General features: G+C 44.0%; 1 protein-coding gene across 1 annotated transcript; it reads left to right on the forward strand.

Moving 5' to 3' along the window:
• Window positions 1-1,059: 1,059 nt before the first annotated feature.
• LOC132972465 (zinc finger homeobox protein 3-like) lies at window positions 1,060-20,594 on the forward strand. The gene is made up of 11 exons (XM_061035320.1): window positions 1,060-3,836; window positions 6,102-7,812; window positions 7,903-8,441; window positions 8,593-8,806; window positions 9,411-9,506; window positions 9,648-9,799; window positions 9,926-10,036; window positions 11,549-11,708; window positions 11,876-16,659; window positions 16,762-17,421; window positions 17,560-20,594. Exons 2-11 carry the CDS (start codon window positions 6,138-6,140, stop codon window positions 17,674-17,676), a joined length of 8,508 nt encoding a protein of 2,835 aa, XP_060891303.1. The 5' UTR covers window positions 1,060-3,836; window positions 6,102-6,137; the 3' UTR covers window positions 17,677-20,594.
• The last annotated feature ends 7,226 nt before the right edge of the window (window positions 20,595-27,820 follow it).

Consider the following 27,820-nt stretch of genomic DNA (forward strand, 5'->3'; position numbering starts at 1 on the left):
TGGAAACAACAATGAATGCAACGTCATTTTATTTTTTGTGTCAAAAAAAACCAAACATGTGTCTTGATATCATCATTTGTGATAACTGGCCTCAGAAGAAATGTCCCCTGATTGTCACGTTTAGTGACAGGGAAAGAGAACCCCACCCTTTTTTTTTTGGAATGGAAGTATAACAATTTTGACATATATGTTCTCCCCCGCACAATTTCCTTTATGGCGCCATAAAGCGAGGCAGGATGCACCTTAGAGGAGTCGCTTGAAGGCCGACAGTATTCATGCATACCTGTATAAATGTAAAACAGGTTGATTCTGAACGCGTCTCTGAGCGAGGGGCGCAAATAAAAACATTTTGGATCAGAATCAGGCAAACCAAATTAACGGGGTGCATATCCCCCCCCCCCCCATGCACCTTCTCCCTCCCCATTTCTGGCCTATCATCTATCTCTGGACCATGTTGGGGTTGTCATGTCGACCAGCCCACACGTTACTATGACAACGGCTCAAGGGGAGGCACTTGCTGGGGAGGTTATTGCCTCCTCGGGGATGTAAGGAGGACAGGGGGAACCTGAGCGGAGACAAAGGTAGAGGGACTTCTAGACACCAAAATGGCTGAATGGAAGACGAGGTCAAGTTGGAGCGTGTTTGCTTTACGTGCGGTTGTGCGTGGCTTAGGCCAGTGTACATTTACAATGCTTAAGTGCGTAAACCAGAGTTGCCCCACTGATGCTTCGGATGCAGGGTGGAAAGTTTACTCTCCTGCACAGGGCCTGGGCCTCTCCTGTACATGATATATTGCACTTCCTGCTCAGTGCCATACCCCGGGGCAGAAAGGGGCGGGGGGCAAGGGGTGGGATTGACATTAAGGACCCTCCAAGGTGTCAGATGGGTCCCCAGCTTCCCCCACATTTTGTCATATAAATGTCATAAAGACAAGTTTGGAGTTTGGGAGCTTTTGGCTCTCCTTCTGCCGGAGGGGGGGGGGGGTATCGCAGTGGTTAATTGCCCCATTAACACTGACAGGGTAAATTGGTGGAAGGACTAACTAAATATTACAGTGAAAACAACAACCCCTGGCATACACCTGAGGGCATGAAAAGCATTACGGTTTACAGTGAGGCCGGTTTATCTTGGAGTGTGTGTACAAATGTAAATGTGAATACACAATCACGAGAGCTTTTATATTGGTTTATATTAGAATTCTTTATGAATCACTGTGATACATCTACTCAGAGTCACAGTCAAAGAAAACAACTCTACACATTTCTTATTGATCCTCCTCAAGGTTTAAATTTAAAGCAATGTACGAATAATTATATAATTCTATTCTGTAAATATGTGACTTTACGTAAGGATTGCTTTTGAACGGTCCCGTCACATGTGTGTTCTTCCCACACAAACATAGACATCGAATATTTCAGCGGGGTGTGTTCACCTCCCTTTAATGGTCCAATGTAAAAGGCGATAGCAAATTTATACAAATGGAAATTTACATACACCGAAAAGCAATGCAAATAATAATAAGGATCATTTAAACACATTTTATTTTTGCGTCAGAGCATCACAGTGTCGAAATTAATTCAAAAATAATTCATGCAGTTTAAGATCAAGCAAAATTGTTCATCTTTTATATTACCCCATAATATTAGATCTGTTTACACATTTTTCATTTACATGCATCAAACCCATATCTTTAGCTCCAATTTACTTTAAAGCATTTTTTTTAGCTTCTTTTAATTCACACCAATAAATCCATGAGTAACACACACACACACACACACACACCACACACACAACGGACCCACATTAAAATTCTATCACCACAGGCATTGTCTTTTGCTCATAAAATAACATTAGATTGTCATTGTTCTGACTGCAGCTCACAAGAACAACAGAACATATCCATGTAAAGAACAAGGGGTCAGTCACTGATTTGTATATTTGTGATGCAATCCCTGCACACTGCCTTGTGCCAGACAGAAGATCATTATTATAATTTTCACATCATAAAATATTTATTGAATTTTGTACAATGTTTTTCCACAAAACGTGTCCATTACTTCATTTGTCCTTTATTTATTGGCCATTGCATCGACTATTTGCATAGTTATGGTTGCACGAATGAAAGAAAAGAATCACACCAGACACAGACAAACAGAATTCAAAATGTCTGTGCACCTTTAACCAACATAATGAAATATCGTTAACATTCATGTACGTTTGCGATAAGGCCTTATAGTGCGGGTGTTTCACGCAACAGTAACCTCCTGCAGTGAAGGCTACAGCTGTTTGACTCCTGTGGTAAAACCATTCTATTACTACTATATCTTTACATTTGGATTTTTTCATTGTAGCCTTGCTTACCTTTTTATTTTTTATACACACAATTGTTTAACAAGAAGAGATCAGCTTTGACATTCAGACCCCATTTAAGTAAAGCACTACTATTTGATCATATAAATGCAGCGTTGTCCTTCTTAAATATGGACGATGGACAGATTGCACATCCAGCGTGAAATTCACAATAGTATTATCATAACAATGGACCCGAGTGGCTAGGATGGGACGACCGGAGCAGAAAAAAAAACCTAAAGGTCTTCTGTGATGAGGAATGGACACGTCAATTTAGGCTTAAGGATTTCTTTTTTTTTTTGTTTTGTCCAACATTTTAATTAAATCATAAAAACCAATGCCTGAATCCCACACCTGCAGCCACACTCCAAAATACAATAATGTCACGTTTCATCTTGGAGCAGTTTAGATGATTTCTTTGTTTGTTTGTTTATTGTAAGTATTTATTTCAAGATCTGTGTTTGACTTCTGAAGGCTCTTTGTAAGACAAAACCATTGTGATAAGAGGCCAACTTTTCTGACGCAGAAAAGCCACAAAGAGAAGCTGAAATATTTCAGGAAAATCAAACAGTTTACGTCAAGTACACAACTCCTACATTTGTACGTATATGCAATGAAGTGTCTTAAACAAACGGTCTGTGTTTTATTCGTAGGGGCCTTGTTGTGTGTTTGTTCTTCCTAACAGTAAATACGGCAAATGTCGCACTTTTTTGTCAGCCATATTTGCCTTTAGAATCATATTGACATTACGTTTGTGTTTTTTTTGTCAATATCAACACCACTATTTGTGGTATTTTATAGTCAATATGTGTTTTTATTTACGAATGATTTTTTATTTGTTTTAACTCACAGTGTTTTCACTGAGATTAGGACTGGTGTACATTTTACTTTTTTTTTTTTTTTTAGGCTACTGTTATAATTCAGCCATAAATAATTTTGTCGGTAATTCAAATTCACCGTTTCAGGTGTAATTCTCGCACTTATAAAAATATTTTTCTTCTTCTCCTGTTCTTCTCTTTGCATCCGCTGAAGCCTCTCCCACTCGCTCCACTCCCCCTCTCTCTCTTTTTCTCTCTCTCGCGGAATCCTATTGATCCAAACGGGCTAATTAGCGGTGTCTGCGCAATTACGCACATGCGCACTGGGCGTAATCTCAGCCATTTTTTGAAGGAAACTAATTAGCAGGAATAAAGAGCCAAGTGTTTTTCCCCCCACAGTGATCAGAACTCATTCTACCTCTGGAGCTCGCACAAACCCCTCCGTCCCCTATCTTCTGTTTACTACAGCCTATATGTAGCTTTAATTACTCTGTTGTTTGCTAACAACTTGGACCCCGCTGCTCTCTCTCCCTCTCCCCTTTTTTTCCTCCTGGCTCCGTAAAACGCAGAGGGTCATTCATAAGGAATGAGTGGGCTCTCTATGCGATTGTTTTCTGGACTACTACACATTCAGCGTACGGAGCTTTGTACCAGAGCCGCTGCAGAAATGTAAGTCTGTCATTTGTTTACGATTTTAAAGGGACTTGGGAGGACCCAACCCGGGCGGTGGGGAGGATAGGTGGTTAGGTCAGCGCAGCTTGCAATTCGTGAGAAAAACAAGCTTTTTGTCGATCTAGTTGAGTGTTGAGTCACCTGTTACTGGATACTAGACGCGATCGCTCTTGGTTTTTTGCCGGATCGGAGTGTGGTACGGTGCGGTCCACTGTAAACAAAAGGCTGAAGTAGAGTGCAGGCTGAATGTTGGTCAGTGGCTTGACAACACAGACAGAGACGGGGAGTGAACTTCAAGTCGCTGCTCGTCCCGCATTCTTAAATGTCCCTAGGATAATGCTAGACACAGTGAAGTGCTTTTACCTTCAGGTGTAATCCATTAGGTCCTCGTGTGTTGAAAAATTAATTAGTCCATGTCCAACTGTGTTGCTCCAGATCATATAAATAATAGTAAAAAAGCATTTTCCTAATGTACAGCCACAGAACACTTCTCTCTGTCTTACTCTCCTTCATCCCCCTGTCTCCCCTTTCGCTCTATTCTTAACACACACACAGACACACACACACACACACACACATTAGATACATATTCATACACTATTTATATGGTATCATAAATATCTGATGCACACACTCTTAATAACAAATATTTTTTTATGCTGTTCAAAGTACTAACAAGCATCTTCAATTTCAGTTCTTCTGTGTGTTTGCTTAATTGACATTATCTTGTTCTGTTTGCAGTGCAGAGTAGGATGTACACACATTAACACACATAAATGCACACACACACACACACACACACACACGTTGTTAAATGATGGTTTCCCGCACCTCTGATCGATAGAGAGCCAGAAATGTTTGTATAAATAGTTACATTGCCAATAGACCTGGGTTATTGATTGCAGTGTAAATGAAAATCTTTATCAGATTAGAGACTGTTCTCAGCTGCTGGCTGGCTGGCAGGCGGACTCAGCCCCTCAGTGCTATACCCGGCGGGACAGTGGACAGCTGCAGTGGGCAAGGGTCTGTGGCCTGTGACATAAACACAGTACATTAAAGCACTATCAGAGTCCCGATATGAGCCATATATCTTTAAGGTGCAAAGAGGGGAGGGGGGGTGGCTGCAGGAGACAGAGAGGGGAAGGGGAAGGAGGAGGAGGTGGGGTATCTGAAGGAGAAGGTGAAAGGGTACATTAAGGTCTCTCCTTGATTAAAAAAAGGTCAGTAATGAGATTGTGGGACACACACATAGTGAGAGAGATGTATCTGTCTCATCAGGCATTCATCTGTCAGGAGCAGAGGCCTGATTTGTTCTTTTTTTTTTTTTTTTTTAGAAAGCCTTTGTAGTAATGCAGGATAGTGCTGACAATTCAGAATCTTTGTGAATTGTGATTTTTTAATATTTCTGAAATTCTAATTAATACCTTGAAGTCTTATGATGTGATGAAATGTCATAGAACTATTTTAGTTTCATTTTAAATTGAATATTTTTTGAATAGCCCAAAAAATGCAGAATTGAAATATACAGCTTTTTAACGTTATTCTAATTATTTTTATGCACTCCAATGTTATTGACTCTGACTGCATTTTGCACATTTTATTTCAAAATGAATATCTACGATGAGCCGTCTAGATATTAACCACTGCAACACGACAGCCATAACACCTCGACAATATTTAAAGAAATCTTCAGTTTTTTGTTTTTTTAGTCTATGAGATTATACAGTCGTTTATTAAATTGTTGTCCTCCACTATGTTTGCCTTGTGAGTTGTTTAATGGCTCCTTCCCCAAAAGAAATCCCCTTTTCCTCACACAACATCTTCGTACTAATGAACAGCAAAATAAGTAGAATGGATACACTGGCTTTAAAAATGGTTCTTTTATCAGCTTTTATCTAAGTGTGGCAATTTAGTGGAATCCCTTTAGCTCACAAGCATTCAGTTCTTTATTTAATCCTATCCCCTGAGGAATATTACAGACCTCCTGCGTAGCCTTTACCCACATTCCTCTACCTAGTTTAGCGCTCATGCTATTGATTTTCCCATTAAGGGCTAACGCTAACCCCTGAGTAACCAGCCTCTGTATTGCGCATTGTGAAAGCAGTATTGAATAGATGCTATCTAGGGACTGTAATCAATGGCCTCCGCTGTTATGCAATAATATTTACATGACTCATGTTTTTAATTTCCCTCTCTTTTTTCCCTTTTCTCTCTCCTGTTTCTGTCTGTCTTCTCCTCTCCCTCTATATCTGAAACACACAGGTGGGGTAACAATGCGTGGAAGCTGTAGCCTCTGGTATGGACAGTGAGGGAGGAGGAGGGGATGGAGGGGGAGGAGAGGACAGAGATGCTGACCTCAGTCCCCAGGCTTTATCTCTTCCTCTCCTGACCCTGGAGGTCAGTCCTGAGCAGGGGTCATCCTCTCATACCTCAGCCACAGCCCCTGCCAAAGAGCCCCTGACCCTGCCTCAGCAGCAGGAGGAGGAGGGCGCAGAGGGGTCCCAGGCTAGAGAGGAGACCCAGGGAGGGGTGCAAGAAGAAGAAGGAGGCCGACATTTACAGGAGAATGGAGCGTGTCAAAAGCAGGGGATGAAAGAAGACTTTGGGGAGGGATATTTGTCAGGGCGAAGGAAGGAAGAAGCGGGGGTACATGGCGGTGTGGGAGAGGCGTCAGTTACAGGGGGCCTCCCAGCAGCCCTTTGCAGCAGCAGCAGCGGAGAGAAGGAAAAGGAAGAGGAGGAGGCCATCTCAAACCAAAGCCAAACCAAATCCAAATGTTCTTTATTACCTCAACAGAGCCAGCACAGCTCTTCTTCCAGCACTGCAAAGGCCAGTGGCACACTCGACAACAAAACAGCCGCCTCTCCAAAGCCCTCCCCCACTCCTTCCGCCTCTCCAAAGCCCTCCCCTTTTCTTTCCACCTCTCCAAAGCACTTCACTTGTCCGTCCTCCTCTCCTACCCTGCAAAGCGAAACAGAGGTAAAAGACATTAAGGGAGATCAGGGCTGGATTTCTGAGTTTCCTCAGAGCTTTAAATCCCAGCCCTCTACCCTGGCTTGTCCGCTGGCAGGTACGGAGCCTGCCAGTACACCTGCTGAGGATGTCGGGCCTGCAGGGGGTCCTCACTCTTCCATATCCAGTGTAGATGGTGCCAAAGCTCCAGAACCAAATGACAGCCAGCTAGACACAGAAGTGGACGACGAGAGGGAACAGGAGGAAGAACAGAAAGAAGCTGTCCTTAAAAACCTCAACCCAGAACTTTCTCCTAATTCACTGACGAGTCACATGACCATAATGCACTCACGCAATTCCTGCAAGACGCTGAAATGCCCCAAGTGCAACTGGCACTATAAGTCACAGCATACTCTGCAAGTCCATATGAAGGAGAAACATCCAGAGACGGGAGGCCAGTGTGTGTGCGGCTCCTCTGGGGGGAAGTGTATATGCGGCGGCGCAACACGAGATGTGTGTGGATATTGTAGTTCGGGGAAAGCTCACCCTCGTTTGGCCCGTGGTGAAACCTACGCCTGTGGCTACAAGCCCTACCGCTGCGAGGTGTGCGATTATGCCACGTCGTCGAAAGGCAACCTCAGCATACACATGCAGTCGGATAAACACCTTAATAACGTTCAAAATGGGGGCCACTCGAATGGTCACCTGCCCACTTCTCACGTTGCCAACAACAGCAGCTCCTCAAACGGTCACACGGCTGAAGAGCCTGCATACAAGCTCCCACTCTCTATTCCCTCGCCCACAGCCCAGCCTGCTAAGCTCACACCACCTGCACACTCCCACTCTCACGGTAAGCGGTGGCGGTGTGACGTGTGCGACTACGAGACCAGCATTGCCCGCAACCTGCGCATACACACCACCAGCGAGAAACACACACACAACATGCTGCGGCTACAGAGAGGTTACTATCTGTCTCACTGTAGAAGCCTCGCCCCGCAGCTCAAAAACCTACAAAACACAGGTGAGTCATCTCTCCATTTAATCCAAAGTGAAAGTCTAAAAATGGTTTCAGTTCTTGAAAGTTTTTTTTTTTCCTCTCTCCGTGTTTTAGGCGCCGAGCTCTCCTTGAACATGCGACTGACCAGTCAACAACTTGCAGAGCAGCCAGTCACCCTTGGGTCTGCCCTGACTCCATCTCCGTCCCCGTCTCCCTCCCCACCTCCAGCGCCGTCTCTTTCCCCGACCGGACCTCTCTCCCAGGGCGTGTTTCAATGCCTCGTCTGCTCCTGTTTTTCTTCCGACAGCTTAGAGTCCGTGGAGCAGCACCTGAACGCCACTCGCTCTCTGCCACAGTCCATGTGGTGCTCCCTGGTCGCGGGCGGCTGCCACTGCAGGCTGTGCGGCTACACCACCCCGCTGAGGGCCAACTTCTCCCTGCACTGTCAGACTGACAGACACCGTATAAGGTACCAGCTTGCTGCTCACCTGCAGGAGGGTGGAGACCGGGGTCAGGAGGGGGAGGCCCTTATTGCTAAGGGTAATCCTGTCCAGCTGAGGTGCAACCTGTGTGACTGCGTGACCAGCAGTTTGGAGAAGTTGCGAGGTCATTCCCTCGGTTCACACCACAAAGCCAGCGTCCGAGTTTACAGAGTCAGTACACTTTATTTTTTTGTCTTAAGCCCCAACAAATATTTGTATGATAAATCTATATCTACCTATTTATATATCTGTATCTAGGAATTCATGATAATCACACTTACACCATTTATAAAACGTTTTCCTGTCTTCCTTATTATTTCAGTTTCTGCAGCAGTATGATGGTGAGGTTGATGGTGGTTCGTGGCTGTTCCATTGCCTCCTATGCAACCACTCGTCCTCTTCTAAACTCCAAGTACTGAAACACAGTCAAACCGCAACACATCAACAGAGGGAAGGGCTACTCCAGCTGCAGCCCATGGGCGGTGAGGAGCTGGCAGCCATTTTTACCATCAGGAAAATCCCTGATGGTGACCAAGGTAAGAGTATGAGCTCTGTGGATATAATACATTTTATGTGTGGGCTGCATCAGCGAGAAATCCAGAGATTGAGAGAAAAAAGAGTGAGAAAAAGAGCCGTGGCTGTTGCTGAGATATTGATCAAGTAAATTGATTAGTCAATACACATCCTTGTTATATCCCCCAATAATCCCTGACAACAGCTAACTAGCACCTGCTAATCAATGGACCAATACCAACGCTCTAGACAAGAATCAGAGAGGTGGAGGCGAGGTAGATGTGTGCAGTTTGTTCAAGATGAAATAATTAATTCAGTCACCGCTTTAATTGTGGATTTAGGGTAACCCGTGATTTGTCTCTGTGCTGATTGAGACTTATTGAGGTGAATTCACGTGCTGTAAGTCCATATTACGTTTACTCCACCATGAGGAGAATCTAATGGAGAATCAATGATTAGTCAATAGTTTATGGATGCACACAAGAAGAATGAAGTGTGGCCCAAAGACAGGTTTATTTTAACGATGCTGTCTGGAGAATACTATAAACTACAATTAGCCTGAGAGTTTGAAAATAACATGTTATATGCAGCAAAATGTTTGTGTTACAATTATTTGTCTTGTCCCAGGAGAGTTCGGCGAGGATATTGAAACTTCCAGTGAGACCACCACTGGTCCTTTGGACACAACCAAAGACAAATGTATCTTGATTTCCGAGGAGACAGGTATGGATGTTTTTCTACATGAATTAAAATCACACCTTTTAACTCCCAGCATTCCACCCGACTCCACACTATTATAGTATATTGATAGATGGCATAGCAAGTTTATAACATTCTGCTAACGTGTTCATCATGTCTTTATAGTGAAAGTAGAAAATAAAGAGGAGGAAAGAGAACAGAGGGGTTCATTTCCTTCAGTCAAGCGCTCATCCTCTGGACACGAGGAATTGGAAATCCCCATCTCAACCAAACGCCCCAGACTACACCAGCAAAATGAGAACCAGCAAGAGAGAAATGTAAATGTACAATCACAATAAATGCAGTTTCGAATCATTGTACTGCCACAAAACACTGCACATAAATGCTCTCCTTGGAGCCTTTTAATTAAACGCTTTAATCATTTTTTGTCTCTTCTCTCCAAGACTGTCCAGTGCCCTTTGTGCCAGGTTAACCTCCCATACAAACAGCTTCAGCAGCATCTCACACATGTTCACAGTGTGGCCGAGGACTGTGTAGACAAGCTCATCAGCACAGTAAGTGTGTGCAAGCGACGCAAGTGTATACGCAAGTGTGTGTTTGTTGTATTTGCGTAAGTCAGGAAGAAGAAGAAAATGAGAAAGCAGAGCAGTGGGGGGATGGGGTAGAGTGAAATGTAGGGAGACAATTCCATTAAGAAAGCACCAGAGAGAAAGGCAGCGCTTTTTTTTAATGCATGTTTAAGTAGCTCCCCGCTATCATCTTTGATGCAGCCGTGCATTCTGTGTGTGTGTGTGTGTGTGTGTGTGTTTTAGAGTGGAGGAGAGAGGTTTTGACTGAGTGAGTGAGGGAAAAGCCAGTCTTTCTATAATGCATGTTTAAGTAGCCCTCTATTACCAGAAGTGCAGTCAAGCTAAAAAAGGGGCCCCCATGCTTTTTACTGTGTCTCTCCAACTAACAAAGACTGGTCATCTATCCACATCACCATCCTCCATCTCCCTGGCCCGTATGCTAAGTGGCCTTTGTCTCATGCGCTCTTCGCCTCCACTTGACTGACTGCTTTTCACCCTTTCCTCCCTCTGCTGTCCCTTACTCCCCCCCTCAAACTACTCCTATCATTTCTATTCAGCAATCTCTGTTCCTGCCCCTCCCTTCTGTCTCCCAATTTCTTATGCATTACCCCTCCCTTACTCAGTCTCTCTCTACATAGCAGTTTTTTGTTCATTGCCCCATACTTCCTCACTCCTATTCCCTGCTCCCTCTCTTTTTCATATTCTCTAACCCTCACCCCTTCCAATCAGTGTCCTCCCTCCTTCCCTCTTACCCCTCCCTCACTCTCTCTGATAGTAATTGAGGTTCATTAATTCAGACTGAGGTGATGATGGCCATTATGTACCTTGCTTTCCAATTACGCTCTCTAGATTAAGCCTGACCTTCAGTTTTCTCTGCAGTGTGTGTGTGTGTGTGGTTGTTCTTCTCTCTCTCTTATGAAGCTGTTATTCAGAGAAAACGCTTGTCATGTAAATCTCATCTTTAGCTGTCCGTTCTTTCCTTAGGGTAGCTAGCTGTTCGCATAGATATAGTATTTGGTCTCTGTGCTTGAAGCTGTGAAGATGGAGGTTTTTCATATGAAGAATGCATTTGAATAAATTCGTTATTCAGCTCAGTAAAGTTTTATTAAACCCTTGGGGCATGTTGAAGGGTGTCGTAGGAGCTTAAGGGCAGAACCTGCATATCTCGACCATATACACTTATTTCTACATTGATGTGCCCTCCTGTATAACCCCCGCTGTTCAGGCAGGTGGAAGATTTAAAGATACACTTAAAATTCACACTTGGATGTTCAATGATATTAGGACAGGGTGCAGGCACTCCATGTTTATACATCTTGATCTTTGGTTGCTATTATGCCGTACAATTAAACATGTTGAATTAACAATGTTATATTGAGATAAGATAAATGTTGCGACTTTTTTTTTATTAGTTTGAACTGGTAAAACAACACTAAGGGTAACTTTTGGCAAAAATAAAGGAAGACAAGGCTGAAAAAGTTTTTTTTCCCCTTACAGGTCACACCATCATTTGAACAACCACCTCTGCTGCAGACTGAACCAGAACCAGAGCTGAGTTCAGATGAAAGTCTGACAAATACATCCCCCAAAATGAACAATGCAATTTGGTCCAATACTACTAATACCACAGACCCAGTTGATTCACAGAAAGACAAAGGTTGGTAAAATTGCATGATCATACTTACCTGTAGTTTAGATTAAAAATTAATGAATAATAAATATCAAGCTTGTTGTGGTAATTAACTCAACACACATTGTCCTGTTAGCCATCTGTTTTTCAACTAATAAAGTCATTTTAACTTGTGATTTCCTGTATTTTTTCAGGTATTTCAGTTGAAAATGGAACTTTAGTTGAAAATGCTGAAGAAGAAGTAGCCACACCCAAAGATGTCACAGCTCTACTCACCCCACCCCTTGAAGACAACACCACTCACCATTCTAATGGCAGACTGGCTCCTCAGTCCCCAACTCAGTTCCCCCCTTCTTCTCCACCCAGCTCCCCAGCCAGCGACCCCCCTCCCCTCTCTGATCGCCATGGTTACCGGTTTCGTTGCAGCAGGTGCAGCCTGGCGTTCCCCACTCAGGAGAAGCTCCAGCTGCACTGGCAGTACCATGCCATGAGGGCGGCGACAGAGTGCCCCATCTGTTCAAGACAATGCCGCAGTCAGGAGGCTCTGCATAGACACATGCAGAACACACACTCACAGCTTGACAACACACAGGGGCAGAATACACTCCCAACGCCTCACACTACACACTTCATGGAGATTAACAAGAGTTCATTTCAACAAAATTTAAGTTTGTCACCTCAAGTGGGTCAAGAAGCAGGTGAGGCTGAAGATGAGGACATGGAGGAGGAGGAAGCAATTGACATGAATAGAAAGGAGGAAACAAAAGAAGGAGTTGAATATGAGGAGAAGGATATGATTGATGAAACTGATGGCAGTGAGGAGGAATTAACTGAGCTAGAAAAAGGGCTTCATGGTGAAATCAGATCAGAACCTAGTTCCAGCTCTCCTGTCAAAAGGGGCTCAAACCCCACAATGGACCGCTACCTTGATCCAACCAGGCCCTATAAATGCACAATATGCTCTGAATCTTTTACCCAGAAAACCATTCTTCTGGTCCACTATAACTCTGTGTCTCATCTTCATCGGGCCAGACGAGCCCTACAGGACCCTGGCACATGTGTTACTGCCCCTGAGGCGCCGCGTGGCCCAGATCCTAGGCCATACCGCTGCCGATTGTGTGGAGTGGGCTACAGCCAGAGCTCCACATTGGACATACATCTTCGCTCTGTCCTACATCAGACCAGAGCTCGTGCTGCCCAGAATTCAGCACCACAGACCCCAGCATCTAGTGTAGCTGCTCCTGTGTCAGTCTCCACTACGGCTACTCAGGCGGCTACCACCAGAGAAGACAAAACCTCCAAGTGTTTTACCAAGAGGCCAAATGTAGTTAGCAGTTCAACCTCCGCGCTATTCCAGGGTGTACCAGCTGAGGCCCAGTCCACCCTCCCTAACCCAAGTGACAACCAGCAGGTTAAAAAGAGAGTGGCAGAGCTTCTAGCATCCAGAAACCAGCTTATGCTTATACAACAGCAACAATTAGCTCAGGCACAGGCCCAAGCTCAGTTACAACAACAAACAGCCCTTCTCCAGTCCCATTTATTGCAGCACCTTCCCTTGGGGCCAGAGAATCTCCTCAAACAGCACTTTTCCCTGACAGCAGAAAACTTACTCAATCTGCAGCAGCAACTTCTTCTTCCCTTTTACTTGTCCGGAGACATGAAGCTTAACTCAGAGATATCTGTAAAGAACCCAGAACTTAGTCAGTTAGTATCTGACTTTTCCATCGCAAATTATCAAATTGAGACAGACGCTAAGGGGGAGTTTCAGCCCAAAAGAAATGAGAAACAAATACAGAGACAACATTTAAACCCAGTTTTTAGTCAACATAAGGATCCTGTGCATCGTGAAACCATTGTAGAAGCAGGCTACAGTAGATCCTCCAGAAACGAGACAGAAAGACAACCCGGCAATTCCAGCCTTGAAGAAGGAAAAGAAGAAATGCCTGTTCCTACAGTCAAAAATGAGGGTCAGAAGAGGGAAACAGATCCTTCACCATGTAATGTTCTTGGACTGCAATGCCCCCCTCCTAGAATTCCCTATGCCTCAGTAAATGGGGAGCCTCTTAGAGCACTGCTGCAAAGTTATGGCTTTGAGTTGGCACTGCAATACATACAAAGTAGACACAGAAACCAGCAGCAGATATCAACGCATGTGATACCAGATAAACAGGAGTACTGTGATAACAAGGAGATTGGGGTGTTGTCAGAGGAAAAAAGAGAAAAGCTTTTTGAATTACAAGATGTAAGGCTGGAAGGCTGTAACACAGAAAAGGACGGAGTAGAAGTCAATGGAGGGATTGAAGACTTGCCACAAGATGAAGAGAAGAAAAAAGAAGAATCTGGAAAAAAATGCTGTGGAAGAGGAAAGGAGTGCAGAGACTGTGGCAAGTTTTTTTCAGATTCCTTGATCTTGAAAAGTCACCAGGAGTACATTCACAGGTCTCTGTTTCCAACCGCCGCATTGGAGAGGTTTTCCAGAGAATACCGGCTGCAGTATGACCAGATGTACCCCCTCCCACAGCCTAAATCTGGGGAAGATTTAACTACTTGCCCCCAAGCTGCAGTTCAAGCTCCGTCCTCAGAATCAGAAACTGCAATAGAAACAGTCAGGCCTCAAGTTAAAACACTTGAACCCTTACCCTCAACTTCAGTTTCAGAACTCGTAACCAAAACATGCTCACCAGCTTCAGACCCATCATCAACTGCCCCTCCTCCTTCTTCTCCAGTACATTCACAACCTCAAGATTTTTCACAAGAGGCGGTCAACCTAAGCACATCTGCCACAGTTACTTCTCATACCACATCCCAGGCTACCTCCATACCTCTTCCATTACCAATGCTTCCTCTTTCTTTGCCTCAGCTCTCTATGCCTCCACTGACACTGCCTAAGCTTTCCCTACCCCCTGGTCCTTTCCCAATGGAGCTACCTCTCCTCTCTCCACTTGTAATGCAGTCAGTAGCTCTTCAGTCTAAACCTTGGTTGGACTCAAATGTGAATCCTGAGTTGGCAAAACTCTACCAATCTCAACTGAACCAAGCACTGCTCGGTCATCAGCCACAGCTTAATCCAGCTTTGCTCGCCCAGCAACCTCAGCTCAGCCCAGTTTTGCAAATTCAGCCCCCACAGCTCAATCCTGCGCTGCTTGGTCAAAAATCCCAACCAAATCCTATCCAAACAGGACAACAACAACAACAACCCCAAGCCAGCCCAACCACACTTGAGGGGGGTAAGAGAACCCGAACCCGAATCTCCGAGGAGCAGCTGACCGTTCTGAGGAAACACTTTGACATCAACAGCCTCCCCAGTGATCAAGAGATCAACAAGATGTCTGCTTTGGCTGGTCTGCCTCTTAAAGTCATCAAACACTGGTTCCGCAACACCCTATTTAAAGAGCGCCAGCGAGACAAGGATTCCCCTTATAATTTTAATAATCCACCAACCATTGCCCTGGAGGAGTCCAGAAAAGAAATGGCACAATCCCAGCCGTTGTCACTTTCCCCATGTTCACTGTCCCCAGGCCTTCCAGTCAACATTTCCCCCCAGCCTCAGACAACAGACATCCAGAGAGAAGAGCCCCATAGGGGAAGACGCTCTTCCCGTACCCGCTTTACAGAACAACAACTGGAGACCCTGCAGAGGGTTTTTGAGGCCACGCCCTACCCCAGAGAGGAAGAATATGACAGGTTGTCTGCACGGTTGTCTCTTCCTAACAGAGTCATTGTTGTATGGTTCCAAAATGCCAGACAGAGAGCCCGCAAACATCAAGACCAGGGGAATGATGATGGATCAGAAGGGAAGAACCAGCATGACAACATTCACAGACAGAGAAATGGTAGCCACAAGAATGAAGATTACGATAATGATGATAACAGCTGTGGTGATGAACGACATAGTGAATCGCAAAATGAAAACTCCATGGATCTGACTTATGAGTATTACACCCACCCAGATTCACCTTTTGTTGATTCAGCTTCTTCCTGCCCAGAGAGTGAGCATCCAACAGCCAAAGGTGAATCAACACCTGTTACTGGCAACCAAGAAGATAAAATAGTTCCTCATCTTGAAAACACCAACACAGATTTTGTTCAAACTCAAAATGGCATTTCAGATGCAGATGTTAAGCATAAGGACATTGTTCTGGCTATAAAAACAGAGTCCTCTCCAAAACCTGAGCCCACCCTGCAGCCCGAAAGGACTGCAGAAAGCCCTGCTCCTTGCTCTACCTCCTCTTCACAAAAAAATGAACCCACCATCCTTTCTACGGCTCATTCCAGCCAAGGGCGGATACACAGCCCCCTCTCTGATCAAGCTGCTGATACATCAAGCCTCCCTGCTCCTCCAGAGCAAGAAAAAAGCCACAAGCTGCCTGATTCCAACTCTGGCTTACCCGCAGAAGTTCAGCCAAATATACAGCTTCAACCCCAAACCCAGGCTCAGTTTCAGTGCAGTCTTTGCCCAATGTCTTTGCCATCATTCCAGTTGTGGCAGGAGCATCAGACTAGGCACCTCCTGGCAGCTCAGTCCCAGGTTCAATTTCTCCACTCTGGCTTTCCAGAACGATCCATGCCTTATATGATGCTTCACCCCAACCACACCTTGATGGCGAGCCAAATGCTTTCAGGTGCTATGTCTCAAATGCACCCTAACCCAACACATCCTATGATGTCACACTTAAACAACATACAGATTAAGAACACACTCTCTGAACACTCAAGTACCTCCCTCACCAGCCTCTCTCAAACGTCCCTGGCTACCATAAAGCAGAATTCCAAAATTATATCAGAGGGCAGTTTTGAAGGCCAAAGGAGTAGTAGAGAAATTGATGAAGAACAACGAAGGGATAAACGCCAGAGAACCACGATCACCCCAGAGCAGCTTGAAGTGTTGTACCAGCGCTACAGCATGGACTCCAACCCCACCAGAGGTGTCCTGGAAAGCATTGCACGGGATGTAGGCCTCACAAGACGTGTGGTTCAGGTATGTGTTTTTGCAAGAGTTGTACTGAAATCATAATACAACACATAAAAACAAACTAATGATTTAATGTAATTTTAAAAAATGTTGATATTTCATCTCCAGGTTTGGTTTCAGAATACACGTGCCAGAGAGAGAAAGGGACAATTTCGTTCACTTGGGCCAGGATCCAATTTCAGCTTGGGTTTCAACCATCTGCGCTGCCCATTTTGCAGGGCTCTGTTTAAGGTGAAGAGTGCTCTGGATGCCCATATGAGGTCACGCCACTGGACTGAGGCGGAAAGAGCAGGCTATAACTTATCAATGAGTAATGGATCTAATGGGCAGATTGGGATGGCTATGTCATCTGTCATGGACAGACCTGGCCCCTCTGTCTCCTTTTACCCAAACCATGGCATTGCCATCAGCAACAACCAATTAACTGTAAAGCCATCTATGACCTCCTTGTCTTCAACCACTGATTTAAAAAACCAAGAGGAGGAGGATGATTATGAAGAAGATGAAGAAGAGTACCCATGTGAAGAGGGTTCCAGTTTGGCTGACCAAGGTTCTCCTAGTCCTGAGGGATCTGGGGGTCCAGGTGCAGAATGGGGTGAAACACAAGCTCTGCAGCAGCAGAACCATCAGCAGCAGCGCCAAAGGACACAGATGAGCCACTACCAGGTAATGCAGCTCAGAGACTTCTACAGGAGCCACCGCAACCCCAATCGACATGAGTGTGAGGCACTTGGCCAGGAGTTGGGACTACCTCACCGTGTGGTACAGGTAAATGTTCTAAATATTTGATAGAAAATAACAAACAAAATACAGTTTGATGCATTTTTTAATTTAAAAAAAAAGTTTTATAACAACTGAGTCTTAATCAGATAATGACCCCTTTAAAATATATAATATATTTTGCAGGTGTGGTTCCAGAATGCCAGAGCCAAGGAGAAGAGAGCCAGGAGCCTGAGCTCTGATGCTGCAGAGAGAGAGCAGGCCGAGCTGTCCGCAGGGGCAGGGGAGAGAGATAGAGCTTAGAGAGGCCGACTACGATTCCTTCTCACACACCCTCCTTGAAACCTCTCCTGCACCTGTTATACATGTCAACCTCTACACATATTCCCTGCCCACTTTGCTGCCAAATCTGTCACCTGAACACCCCAAAGATGCAGAGCCTTCTTGGCCCAAAGAACGACTCTCAACCTTTCGTAGGAGAGAGCCCAAACCAAGTCCTCTCAACAACAGCTTTCCTCTTTTCATTCTCCTCCAAAAACTTTTTTCCTGGTCTGAACTCTCTTGTCAAAAAAGAGCCCCTCTCCCTGTCCTGTCAAGACACCTTACTACAACCAAACACCACCTTGTAAAACCAACCAGATGCCACAGAGGCCAAAGAGCATTCTCCAAGTATGTGACCTCACTGCCCAGCTAGACCTGCAGTCTACCTCTCAGTCTGCATGACAGACTCACAGTGGGCCCTCCAACTGACAGTGCTAGATGACTAGCTGTGTAGCATGTAGTGTCAGTCTGTAAGAGGCTGGAAAAGAAATTGTCAAAGAGATTTAGTGTAAATAGAAGGTTCCAAAAGATACACTTGAAGAAAAAAACAAAGCTGTTAACGGTGACAGAAGATAAAAAAAAACAAAAAACGGAAAAATATCCTTGAAATAGATGGAGGTATTTGCATAGAGCTTTTGTAAAGACTGACTCAGATTCCAAAGCTCGTAACCAAAATTTTACGTCTGTGGATTTACTTTTAATGTTTGTTTTCAATAACAAACTGCTGACAGAGCTGACGTCTGTATGGTGAATGGGGGGGAGATATGCAGCTTCCATATGGTAAGCCGAGTACCAATAGACTGACACGGTGCTTGAATGCAGCTTCAACCCTCCACACGCCAATGAAGAGTCTTCTGTTGTACATGTACACCTTCTATGTTTCTTTAGTGAATAACAGCCCAAATAGCACAGAACGAAAAAAGGCCAGTTTGTCCTGAAAGGGGCAAACTATTTTTTATAGCACTCAACCATTATACTGTTTATGAAAACTTTAACCAAACTCGAATTGACATTGTGTGTGTTTAGTAATAGTTTCTTGATATAAATCTTATGAATTGAGATGAACTGTCTTGCTTCGATATAATAGTGTCATGATTATGAAAAGATTATGACAGCTTTGATGTGTTCAGGCAAGGTGACCTACTGCCTTTCTGTTCTATTTGAATATACCAATGGCTGACCAATGTTATGTGATTAATGTAAAGCTTTCTATGCTCAGGTTTACAGCTCAACAACTTCACTTCTAATGTGATCTTAATACTGAACTTGTCTGTTTTTTTTCCAAAAAAAAACAGAAGAGTCACGGTTTTAAAATTGGACTAAGTATTACAAGATATCTACAAAAACATCTGTATTGCAAAGATCTGAGCTTTTCACCTCTGAGTAATAGATTGTTACAAAAAACCTTATTGAAACTAAAGTGTTTAATAGTGTGAGGGGTAAATGTACAGTATTTAGCTTTTGTATGGTTGACTCAAGACTTCATTGGATGATTGAGACATAGCTCCCTTTTCCATTTACAGATCGGGAGCTACTGCGCAAAGAAAAACTTTGGATGTTACTGATGTTATTTTTGTACACTTAATTTATTTTCCCTCTTTCTTCCTCCCTACCTGCTTCCTTCTTTTTGTCTTGTGTTATTTTACAACCAGTTCTTATTCTTACTGTAATAATGATAATATAACAATAATAGCTAAACAATAATTAATGCTTTAAGACATAAATCCAAAGACGTGATAATACTTTAACCATATGACCTACAAAAATAAGCGCTACTGTTTACTTGACGATGTATTGCTGTTTTTAAAGAAGGAAGGAGTCCCTATATTTAAGCTACTGTTTTCTGCCTCTCATAAGCACACTGGAGACTGTAACCAAAACCCCAAACTAGAGCCATGGCAGTCTGTAATATAGCGGTTGAAGAGTTTTACTTCTCTTGAGAAATGTTGCAGTTTATTTTTCTTTCTTTTTTTTTACCATAGTGTTAAACTTCAGCCCTTAAGGATGTCCAGTTTGCTGCTAATGTACTGTAGTTTCTAACGATACTGTAGAAAGATGCATGCTCTGATCGCTTTATCAATAGGCTTTAATGACTACAAACTGTAATGATACCTGTGATGCTGTTGATAAACTGCTACTCTGTTATTCTGTTGAAAACATGTGGACACGTGGGGCTCAATTCCATCAGGTTTGTTTTTCCAGTATCATATTAGTTAACCCCATTCAGAGAACTGAAAGGCATTCATAAAAACAGAAATATTTTTTCTAGCTTACACAGAAACCTGCTTGGGGCATTTACTTCTAAAAGTACTTACGGAGATACTGCAAAGCGATTTGAAGGAGTTAAGACCCCCAAACCCTCAACTGGTGTGTTGTTAAGTCTTCTGTGTTGCAATGTCTCTAGTCGATATGTCCAGCTATAGCAACTTAGCTGAACTCTAACATCACAACCTACTTTTCAAAGGATGTGTGTGTACTAACTCCTTTAAGTTTTGTTCTTAAACCAATGTTTACGACAATACCAATGAGCTTTCTTCTGTACAGAAATGTGCATTCCAAATACCACAAGGCAGTTTTTGTATACAGATTATGTTGGAATTCTTTTCTCTCGTATTTTCTTGCTCTTAGTGACTGTAATATGTACATATTGAGGTCCTCTATGGTGAAGGGACTTTGTTACCTTTACTGTAGATAAAACTATTCTTTTCCCTTTTCCTGGATATATTGTTGCCATAGTGATGACCAAAAAGATACCTGTGATGTGCACCTGTCCTTATGTCCTGCTCCAGTGGTGTAGTGTGTCTCTATACTCTCCCTTTCCCAGGTCTCCCCTCTGTGTGTGTTTCTCTTCCCTTTCCTTCCCATACTCCACTGAGCTAAATAAAGTCTGCTTTGGTGCATGTTCTGGTCTCATCCCTTTGGTCTAACTGAGAACTGAGGAGCCATTTTGTGAATGTTGTGGTATGTGCGGGTGATTGCATGTTCCAGGTTGAAGGTGCGATGGTGGATTTGTCTTGCTGGAAGGCTTTTGATGTTCAACTGTGTGTGTGTGTGTGTGTGTGTGTGTGTGTGTGTGTCTGTGTGTCTGGGTGTGTGTGTGTAACAGAAATGTGTGCAAGGCGTTTGGTGAATAGAGCCGTGACCTCTGGGGTCACTTCATTAATTACATCTCTGACATTCAGCCAGATGAGTTTCCTTTGTGACTAAATGATATGATGAATATTAACGACCTTGGATGAATTACACTGCTGCTTCTGCTGCTGCTTCTGATGATAATGTGTTTTACGACTCTGGGAGAGAGGGGACCAAAATTGCAAACTACAGCACATTTAGGATACACCGATTTTCAAATGCAACCTTTCAAAGACCACAACATAGGTTGGTGAAGAAGACTTTATTATTTGGTTCGGTTTGTTATGCGTTATGTCGCGTTGGTGAGTCAAAAGCCCAAACGTTAACAGTACCTGCCCCGTGTTCTCTACCACCAAGCCATCCTGAAAACCCTCACAAATAAATGTACCCACATATGAAACCTATCTGTGAAACAGGTCTGACTGGGGTTGCAGAAAACAGACAAACAGATACATGGGGAGAACAATAGCAAAATAAACACAGAAGCTGCTTGAGATAGCTTTGCAGCTGATGATAGCCATCTTAGAAAGTCATCCTGATAAAGTGATCCCCCACCATTTCTCCTTCTCCCTGTCCTCCCCCTCTTAATCAAATGAGTACTGTGCAGCTGGTGGGGTTGCGGCAAAAAGGGGTACGAGCGTGTGCGCAGTGGAGTTGGAGGGGGGGCTTTGAGGGATGGCGTGAAATTATTGCCTGCTGGTGTATATGTGTCGCTGGGGGTAGTAGGGTAGAGGGTTGGGTTGGGGTGTGTGTGTGTGTGTGGGGACGGGGGGACGGGGACGGGGGGGGGGGGTGTAATGTCATTGCCTGCTGGTGTATCTGTAGTGGGGGCTCATTTAGATTTAGATTGGTTATGTGAGGAGAGAGCTGAAAGGCCAGCTCATGTTTATGCATGAATCCCAAAGCATGCTGCTGTGGTGGAGCCCCGAGTTAAAGAGACAGAACTGGAATACATTCACACCTTTAGACACAGCTCAGCTTCTTTGGATAAAGCTTCAGTGGACGATGTGCTATCAGATACATTTCAATCACTGTGTGGGTGAAGCCTGATTGTGGCACAGTCTGCATGCAATCTGATTACAAAACAACCCCAACGAGCATCACACCGCCTCATTTAAAGAAAAAAAATATCAACTTTAAGTTTTGAAAATCTGAAAAGCACAATCCATGTGCTTTTCAGATTTTGTCCTAAATATTTGCACCGTACCCTCTGGCTCATACAGAGCCACAAACAGTTCATGGATGCTCCCCACATTAAACTCACTCGAACCCGGAGAGTAATCGGTAAATGTCTTTGAAGGAGAGTTTGTTCAGCACTTCATCAGGTATAAAGTGGTTTTTATTTGGAAATGTGGTCCCTATCCATCTTTTAAATGACTTTTTAATGGTCGTCACACCATCCTAATCAATCATTTAGCAGAGCTAGCCTGCAAGCGCAAATACACTCTATTTATAATTCTAATATTCTGCTGCAAAAAAAAATGACACTCTGTACCTTCTTAGTACCATATAAGAGTAAAATTGTATTTCTAATTTTGTGGGCATGTTGGAGAAACTTTCTTACTGACCCACAGCATCCAAGTTAAAAATGACAGGGCTGAATCTATCTTCACATTATATGTACTCTTTGTAGACTTTCACAAAAAGGATGGATAAATAAAAACACTTATTTTTATAAAGGTTAACTTTATAAAAATAAGTGGGGTTTTTTTCCTTCATTTTTTTGGTGTACCCTTATCCGGGCCTACACATTTTATGTTGACCCCTCACCATCCCCCCCTTCATGCGGGCACACCCCTGCTGGCCCCTTGTCAGTACTTTACATCTATAATGAGATACAAATACGCATCAGCAGGACAGTGTCTACGCCACGCGTCACTGTGTGAATATTACTCACACTTATTAGCTGGATTATGTTAATCTTTACACTCTCTGCTCACAGACAACAGACTCCCCATGATATGGGGGTGGTCACGGCAGTAAGCGTGTGTTATCGTGTGTGTATGTGTATGGCTGCGTGTGTGTGTGTGTGTGTGTGTGTTGAAGTGATTGTCATGTTGTCAAACTGATCTGCATGTGAAAGGGCGGTCTAATTACATCACTTATGCAAATGAGTGTTGCACGTATGCATGCACATACATACACACCACTGACAGCTTACCACTAAGGTCAAAAAGACGGAGCGAGTGGTCCTCTTATTGACTAACATGGGCTGGCATCACCACCTGTCAGAGATAGACATGTCTTGACACGATACGTAGAAGTCAAAATGAATGTTTTGATACACTCCTTCAAACAAATCAGAAAGAAAAAGAGAGGATGGGTCAAGCTCCTAGTAGACTAAAGCACTTAAGACTGTTATTGGAAAGTGTCCCACCACATATCCACTGATTAGTCTTTCTTTCTGACTGAAACATTGATAGCATCCCTGTTCCAATGACTGATCGAGTCTGACACATTTTAATTACGGCCAAATTAAATGAATCGGCTGGCGGACTATAAAACATTGCTGTTTAATAACGAGACCCTCCATTTGCCTTTTTTTCCCCCCCGCTTCAACCAATCCCATTCTGGCCGCCTGCATCAAATAACCTCTCTCCATTTAATGATATGCAAATGAATTTTCATGAACCCCATGATCCCATGCGATGATTAAACTGAGATGACATTAGCTGCCATGCTGCTGCCACTGTCAGGGTTTCTGTCTACCTCCATTCTCTCTCCCTATCTCTACCATCTTTCTTCCTATCCACAACAACCGCCAACTGGCGATATTGCGGGGTTTATTGTCACCATTCCCTTATGAATTTGCTTTGTAGGATGACATTCTGCGTATTCAGTGTTATTTCAGATAAGTTTTTCCAGTAGCAACAGAAATGGAGCAGCAGTGGCACATAGAGCAATGTTGGATCACACTCCAAATCTTGCTGTGATACACCAGACATACATGTTACAAAAATATATTTAAAAAGATGGTAACACAATAATATCATATAGGTGATATGGTAACCTTCCACATATCTTCATTTTCCACATCCAGTCCTCCCCTCCCACCGTTCCGTTTCAGTCTGGATCCCGCTCCACCTCTTCTGTCGTTTATTGTACTCCATTTGCATAATGAAGCCCGGGCTTAATTAAGATCCCACTGGAGTCTGGAGCCAAGGATGAAGGAAAGAAGGATGAGGAGGAGGGGAGGGAGATCCAGCGTTCCTTAGCTTATCCGCACGTGTCCAAATAGGAGGCACAATCTAAGGGGGGAGAAAAGCGTTGACGAGCGATTAAATCGCTAATTATGATAGGCTGTTAGAATTAGTGTGTGGCTGTTAATTAGCTGCAGATGAGATGCCCAGACAGTTGCCCGCCCCTGACGACTGCAACACCCTCCTTGACTTGCAATAGAGAAACACGGCTTGACACCCCAGCGATGATGCCAACACAACACATCCCTCTGTTTGAGGGGATATCCCTTTAAGAACATCCCAGGTGTGCATGTGCAGGAAAGAGGCTCTTCATCATCCTTGTCCACCCACTCCCACTGTTCTTCGTTAAGCACAAAATTGCTCCTTTTTTCTTCTTTTCTTTTTCCTCATTCATTTAGCTCATTCCTCCTTTCCCTTCTTTGCAAGGAATGGTACGACCCCTTCTCTATTTTTTTTAATGGCAGCAGCTTCCATCCAGTGGAGCAGCTAGCACTGCGGTTTGTATTAAGAAATTGGTTTTTATGTCAAACTCCTAACGCAGTTGCATTTCTGATTTCTGGTTCCAACCGTTCTCTTATTTTTTTTGTGTCCGCATTAACTGCGCTTCTGTAGAGCTTACGGTGGCGCTCGCATATGCCTCCTTGTTTGTGTTTGGCATGGTGCCATCTCCGTTTCTGGTATCTCCCTGGAGGGGTTGACATCGCCAAAACATTTAAGGTATCTTCTGCTCATCATATGGAGGATTGTGTTTGCAAATTTGCGTTATGTTTGCTTGGCAGCGTGCCATCTTTCTTCCTGTGCCCTCGCCACCCCTGAAAAGATGCCAACACAGAATCGCTGGCAACCGTTGCCTTGGCACCTCATTTTGGCTTTGTCTAAGCAAACAAACAGCGATTAGCGGCAAATCCTCAGTGGTGAGTCTCCTTGTCTTTGACTACAACAGTTCTCCGCCGAGCACTTGGATTGCTTCGGGTATGACCCAGCTGCAGGCTGGCACCGTGCCCGCTGGCTGGTGTGCAGGCGCTGGCATAGACAGAAAAAAGTCGGGAAAAGATGGAACGCAAAATGTCTACCTCACTGATCATTACGGAGTAACACCTTACGATTTCGTAAAATCATCCATTTTGCTGTTCAACATTCTTCTATGCTTCTCTTCATCCATTTACATCCGAGTCATCCTCTGTCTGCTGGAATCTTGCGCTCCTCGACACATAGCTGCTTTCCTCTGGTATTGTCTATATCGTCTTCCTTAGCCCGCTCCGTTAGTTTCGCCCCATTGTGCCCGTGCCAGGGTGGCACCATGGTAGTAGCATGGAGGTCTGTTTCTCTTCCATTCTTATTCTCTTCGCCCCTACTCCCATGCCCATGCCCGCCCCCGCTCAAGTCCTGACTGGATGGCACTGTGCCAACCTGCCACCGCCATCGCTCTCATTTGTAGCTCATCCCTCTGTTGCCCTTCCCCCGTCTCTAGATTTCCATTCGCCTCTCTTCTCTTCATTTCATTCATTTTCTGAATCATTTACCCACTCTGCGTGCTTTAAATGCATGCTTGATATATGAACACAATGCTACTTCAGCATCTAATATAAATCTTCATTTCTTAAATACTTGCTGCAAAGCAACTATCTTTGTTGTCATTTGGGGCAGACTTTTTTTGGCACCTGAAGGAATGCTCAGAGTGATGGCCTTGAAGGTAATTACAGAAGCAGCATCTTATTCCACCGAGAGAAGAGGAGAAAGACGAAGAAAGCCCTGAGTTTAGAGAGTGGTTGTTTTGTTTTAATTAACTTTTACCAACCCCCACCACATGTGCCTCGTCTGACATCTCTTAGAGGTTTATGCAGGTTGTGATTGATCACAAAAACACACTGAACCCATGCAAAAAAAAGATTAATCTGACTATCAGTGAAATCAAGGGATTCCATTGACCTCACCCACTTCACTCAAATGACCCTTGATTTCTTATTTTTCTCTTTTCTTCCAGCTCTTTTAAATCTCACATACTAAACAAAAGCTGCCAGTGGTGGTGGAGGTATTAAGCAAATACGCTCATTAGTACACAAAACATAATGAATATGTAAATGATGTGTGTAATTTATGCATGCGCTGAGAGACTTGCTCACTTTTAGTCCTTTATTGTATTCACTCTTGTTTTATCCCCTTTTCCTAAAAATTGACTCTTCACACCAATTCTCCTTTTTTCCTCTTATTATTGAATAAATGTGAGACATATTGATGTTTCACTGTTGTCTCTTATTGGCTTATTGTCTTTTTAAACATTCTCCCTGCCTTTAACCAGGGTTTGTAGAGTCTGATATTCTCTCAGACTCTCTTCCTCAGTTTGCTTCCTTCTGCACACAGCCTATCCTCTCTAAAAACAAACCCTGCAGTGACGCATTAAACCAACAACAGGGTGTTTGATCAAGGTCTTTCTTCCAGGAATATGAATACTGAATAATCTATCCGTTAAATCACGTCCACACTCCACTGTGTTGTATTCGCATTTTCTCCCTTTGTCCCTCTACAACTGTCGATCTCGATGTGTGGTCCAGACTGTGTGGTAAATTGAAGCATGTCCTGATAGACGGTGAGTAGCCTTGCTCCTGTCTTGGATAAACACCTATGATACTCTGGCTCCCTTGGCAATCACCATAGCAACAAACCATGGTACCCACGTGAGTTGCATAATAAGATGTTCCCAAAGACCACAGACCATAAAGCGGCGACAAACTAGATACCCGCAGCGATGAATGTGAATCAGAAAATACCCATCCAAATGTCTAACCTCACCTCGGAATCATTCCAGAACAATCTCTTCTTATTTATCAACAGGCACCCCCGAAGACACACATGCACCTTCTCTCTGTCTCTCCAGACCTTAACAGGTGCTGATGAGCCGCAGTCAATGATTGTAATGAGCTATCGATCACCGTGGGAAAACAGAGGGACAGAGAGGGGTGAGGAAGGCAGGGGGAATCAGAGGACACACACACACACACACACACACACACACACACACACACACACACACACACACACACACACACACACACACACACACACACACACACACACACACACACACACACACACACACACACACACACACACACACACACACACACACACACACACACACACACGCAGAAGGAGGTGGACCGCGAGGAAAAAGAGAAACCTTCAGATGAACTAAATGGAGACAAGTTGGCCAAGACAGAGTATCAATACTTGCTTTAATCAAGTCCTTATCTCCTTTTGTTCTGCTTAAAAAAAAAAGAATTTATGGGAAAGCGCTTTCTGCCAGTGCAGGCTGAAAAACGCTTCAAAGCTTTGTAGCTTCTGGACCCATCTGAACTACTCACGATGACCATGCAGACATGCTTGTCATGACCAGGTCCAGATGCCAGCAGATGCCACTGACGCAGTATCTCTATTTTCCTGTCTTTTGTGCTGTGTGCATTGAGTGCAGGCAGACAGCTTTAGGGAAGGGGGAGGTGCGTTGCGTGTGTGTGTGTGTGTGTGTCGTGTGTGTTGGCTGGCGTTTCGGATAATGAAATGCAGCAGGGAACAAAGAGCTGGGGGCCCCTATTCTCTGTGCTGCAGCTTCATTTTCACTCCCGTCAGTCTATGATTCTTGCATACCCTCTTTTTTTTTTTTTACGTACGTGTGTGTGTGTGTGTGTGTGTGTGTGTGTGTGTGTGTGTGTGTGTGTGTGTGTGTGTGTGTGTGTGTGTGTGTGTGTGTGTGTGTGTGTGTGTGTGTTTGTGTTTGTATGAGGGGTTTGTTGTGCGTA

Source organism: Labrus mixtus, chromosome 4, assembly GCF_963584025.1.
Source record: "Labrus mixtus chromosome 4, fLabMix1.1, whole genome shotgun sequence".
Lineage (NCBI taxonomy): Eukaryota > Metazoa > Chordata > Actinopteri > Labriformes > Labridae > Labrus > Labrus mixtus.

What these genes read in the sequence shown, in the direction of transcription:
- LOC132972465 (XM_061035320.1), top strand. Translation starts at nt 6,138, where the DNA reads ATGGACAGTGAGGGAGGAGGAGGGGATGGAGGGGGAGGAGAGGACAGA. An exon ending in CTTGATTTCCGAGGAGACAG is followed by an intron (nt 9,507 to 9,647) that starts GTATGGATGTTT and finishes ATGTCTTTATAG; the next exon opens with TGAAAGTAGAAAATAAAGAG. An exon ending in AGAACCAGCAAGAGAGAAAT is followed by an intron (nt 9,800 to 9,925) that starts GTAAATGTACAA and finishes CTTCTCTCCAAG; the next exon opens with ACTGTCCAGTGCCCTTTGTG.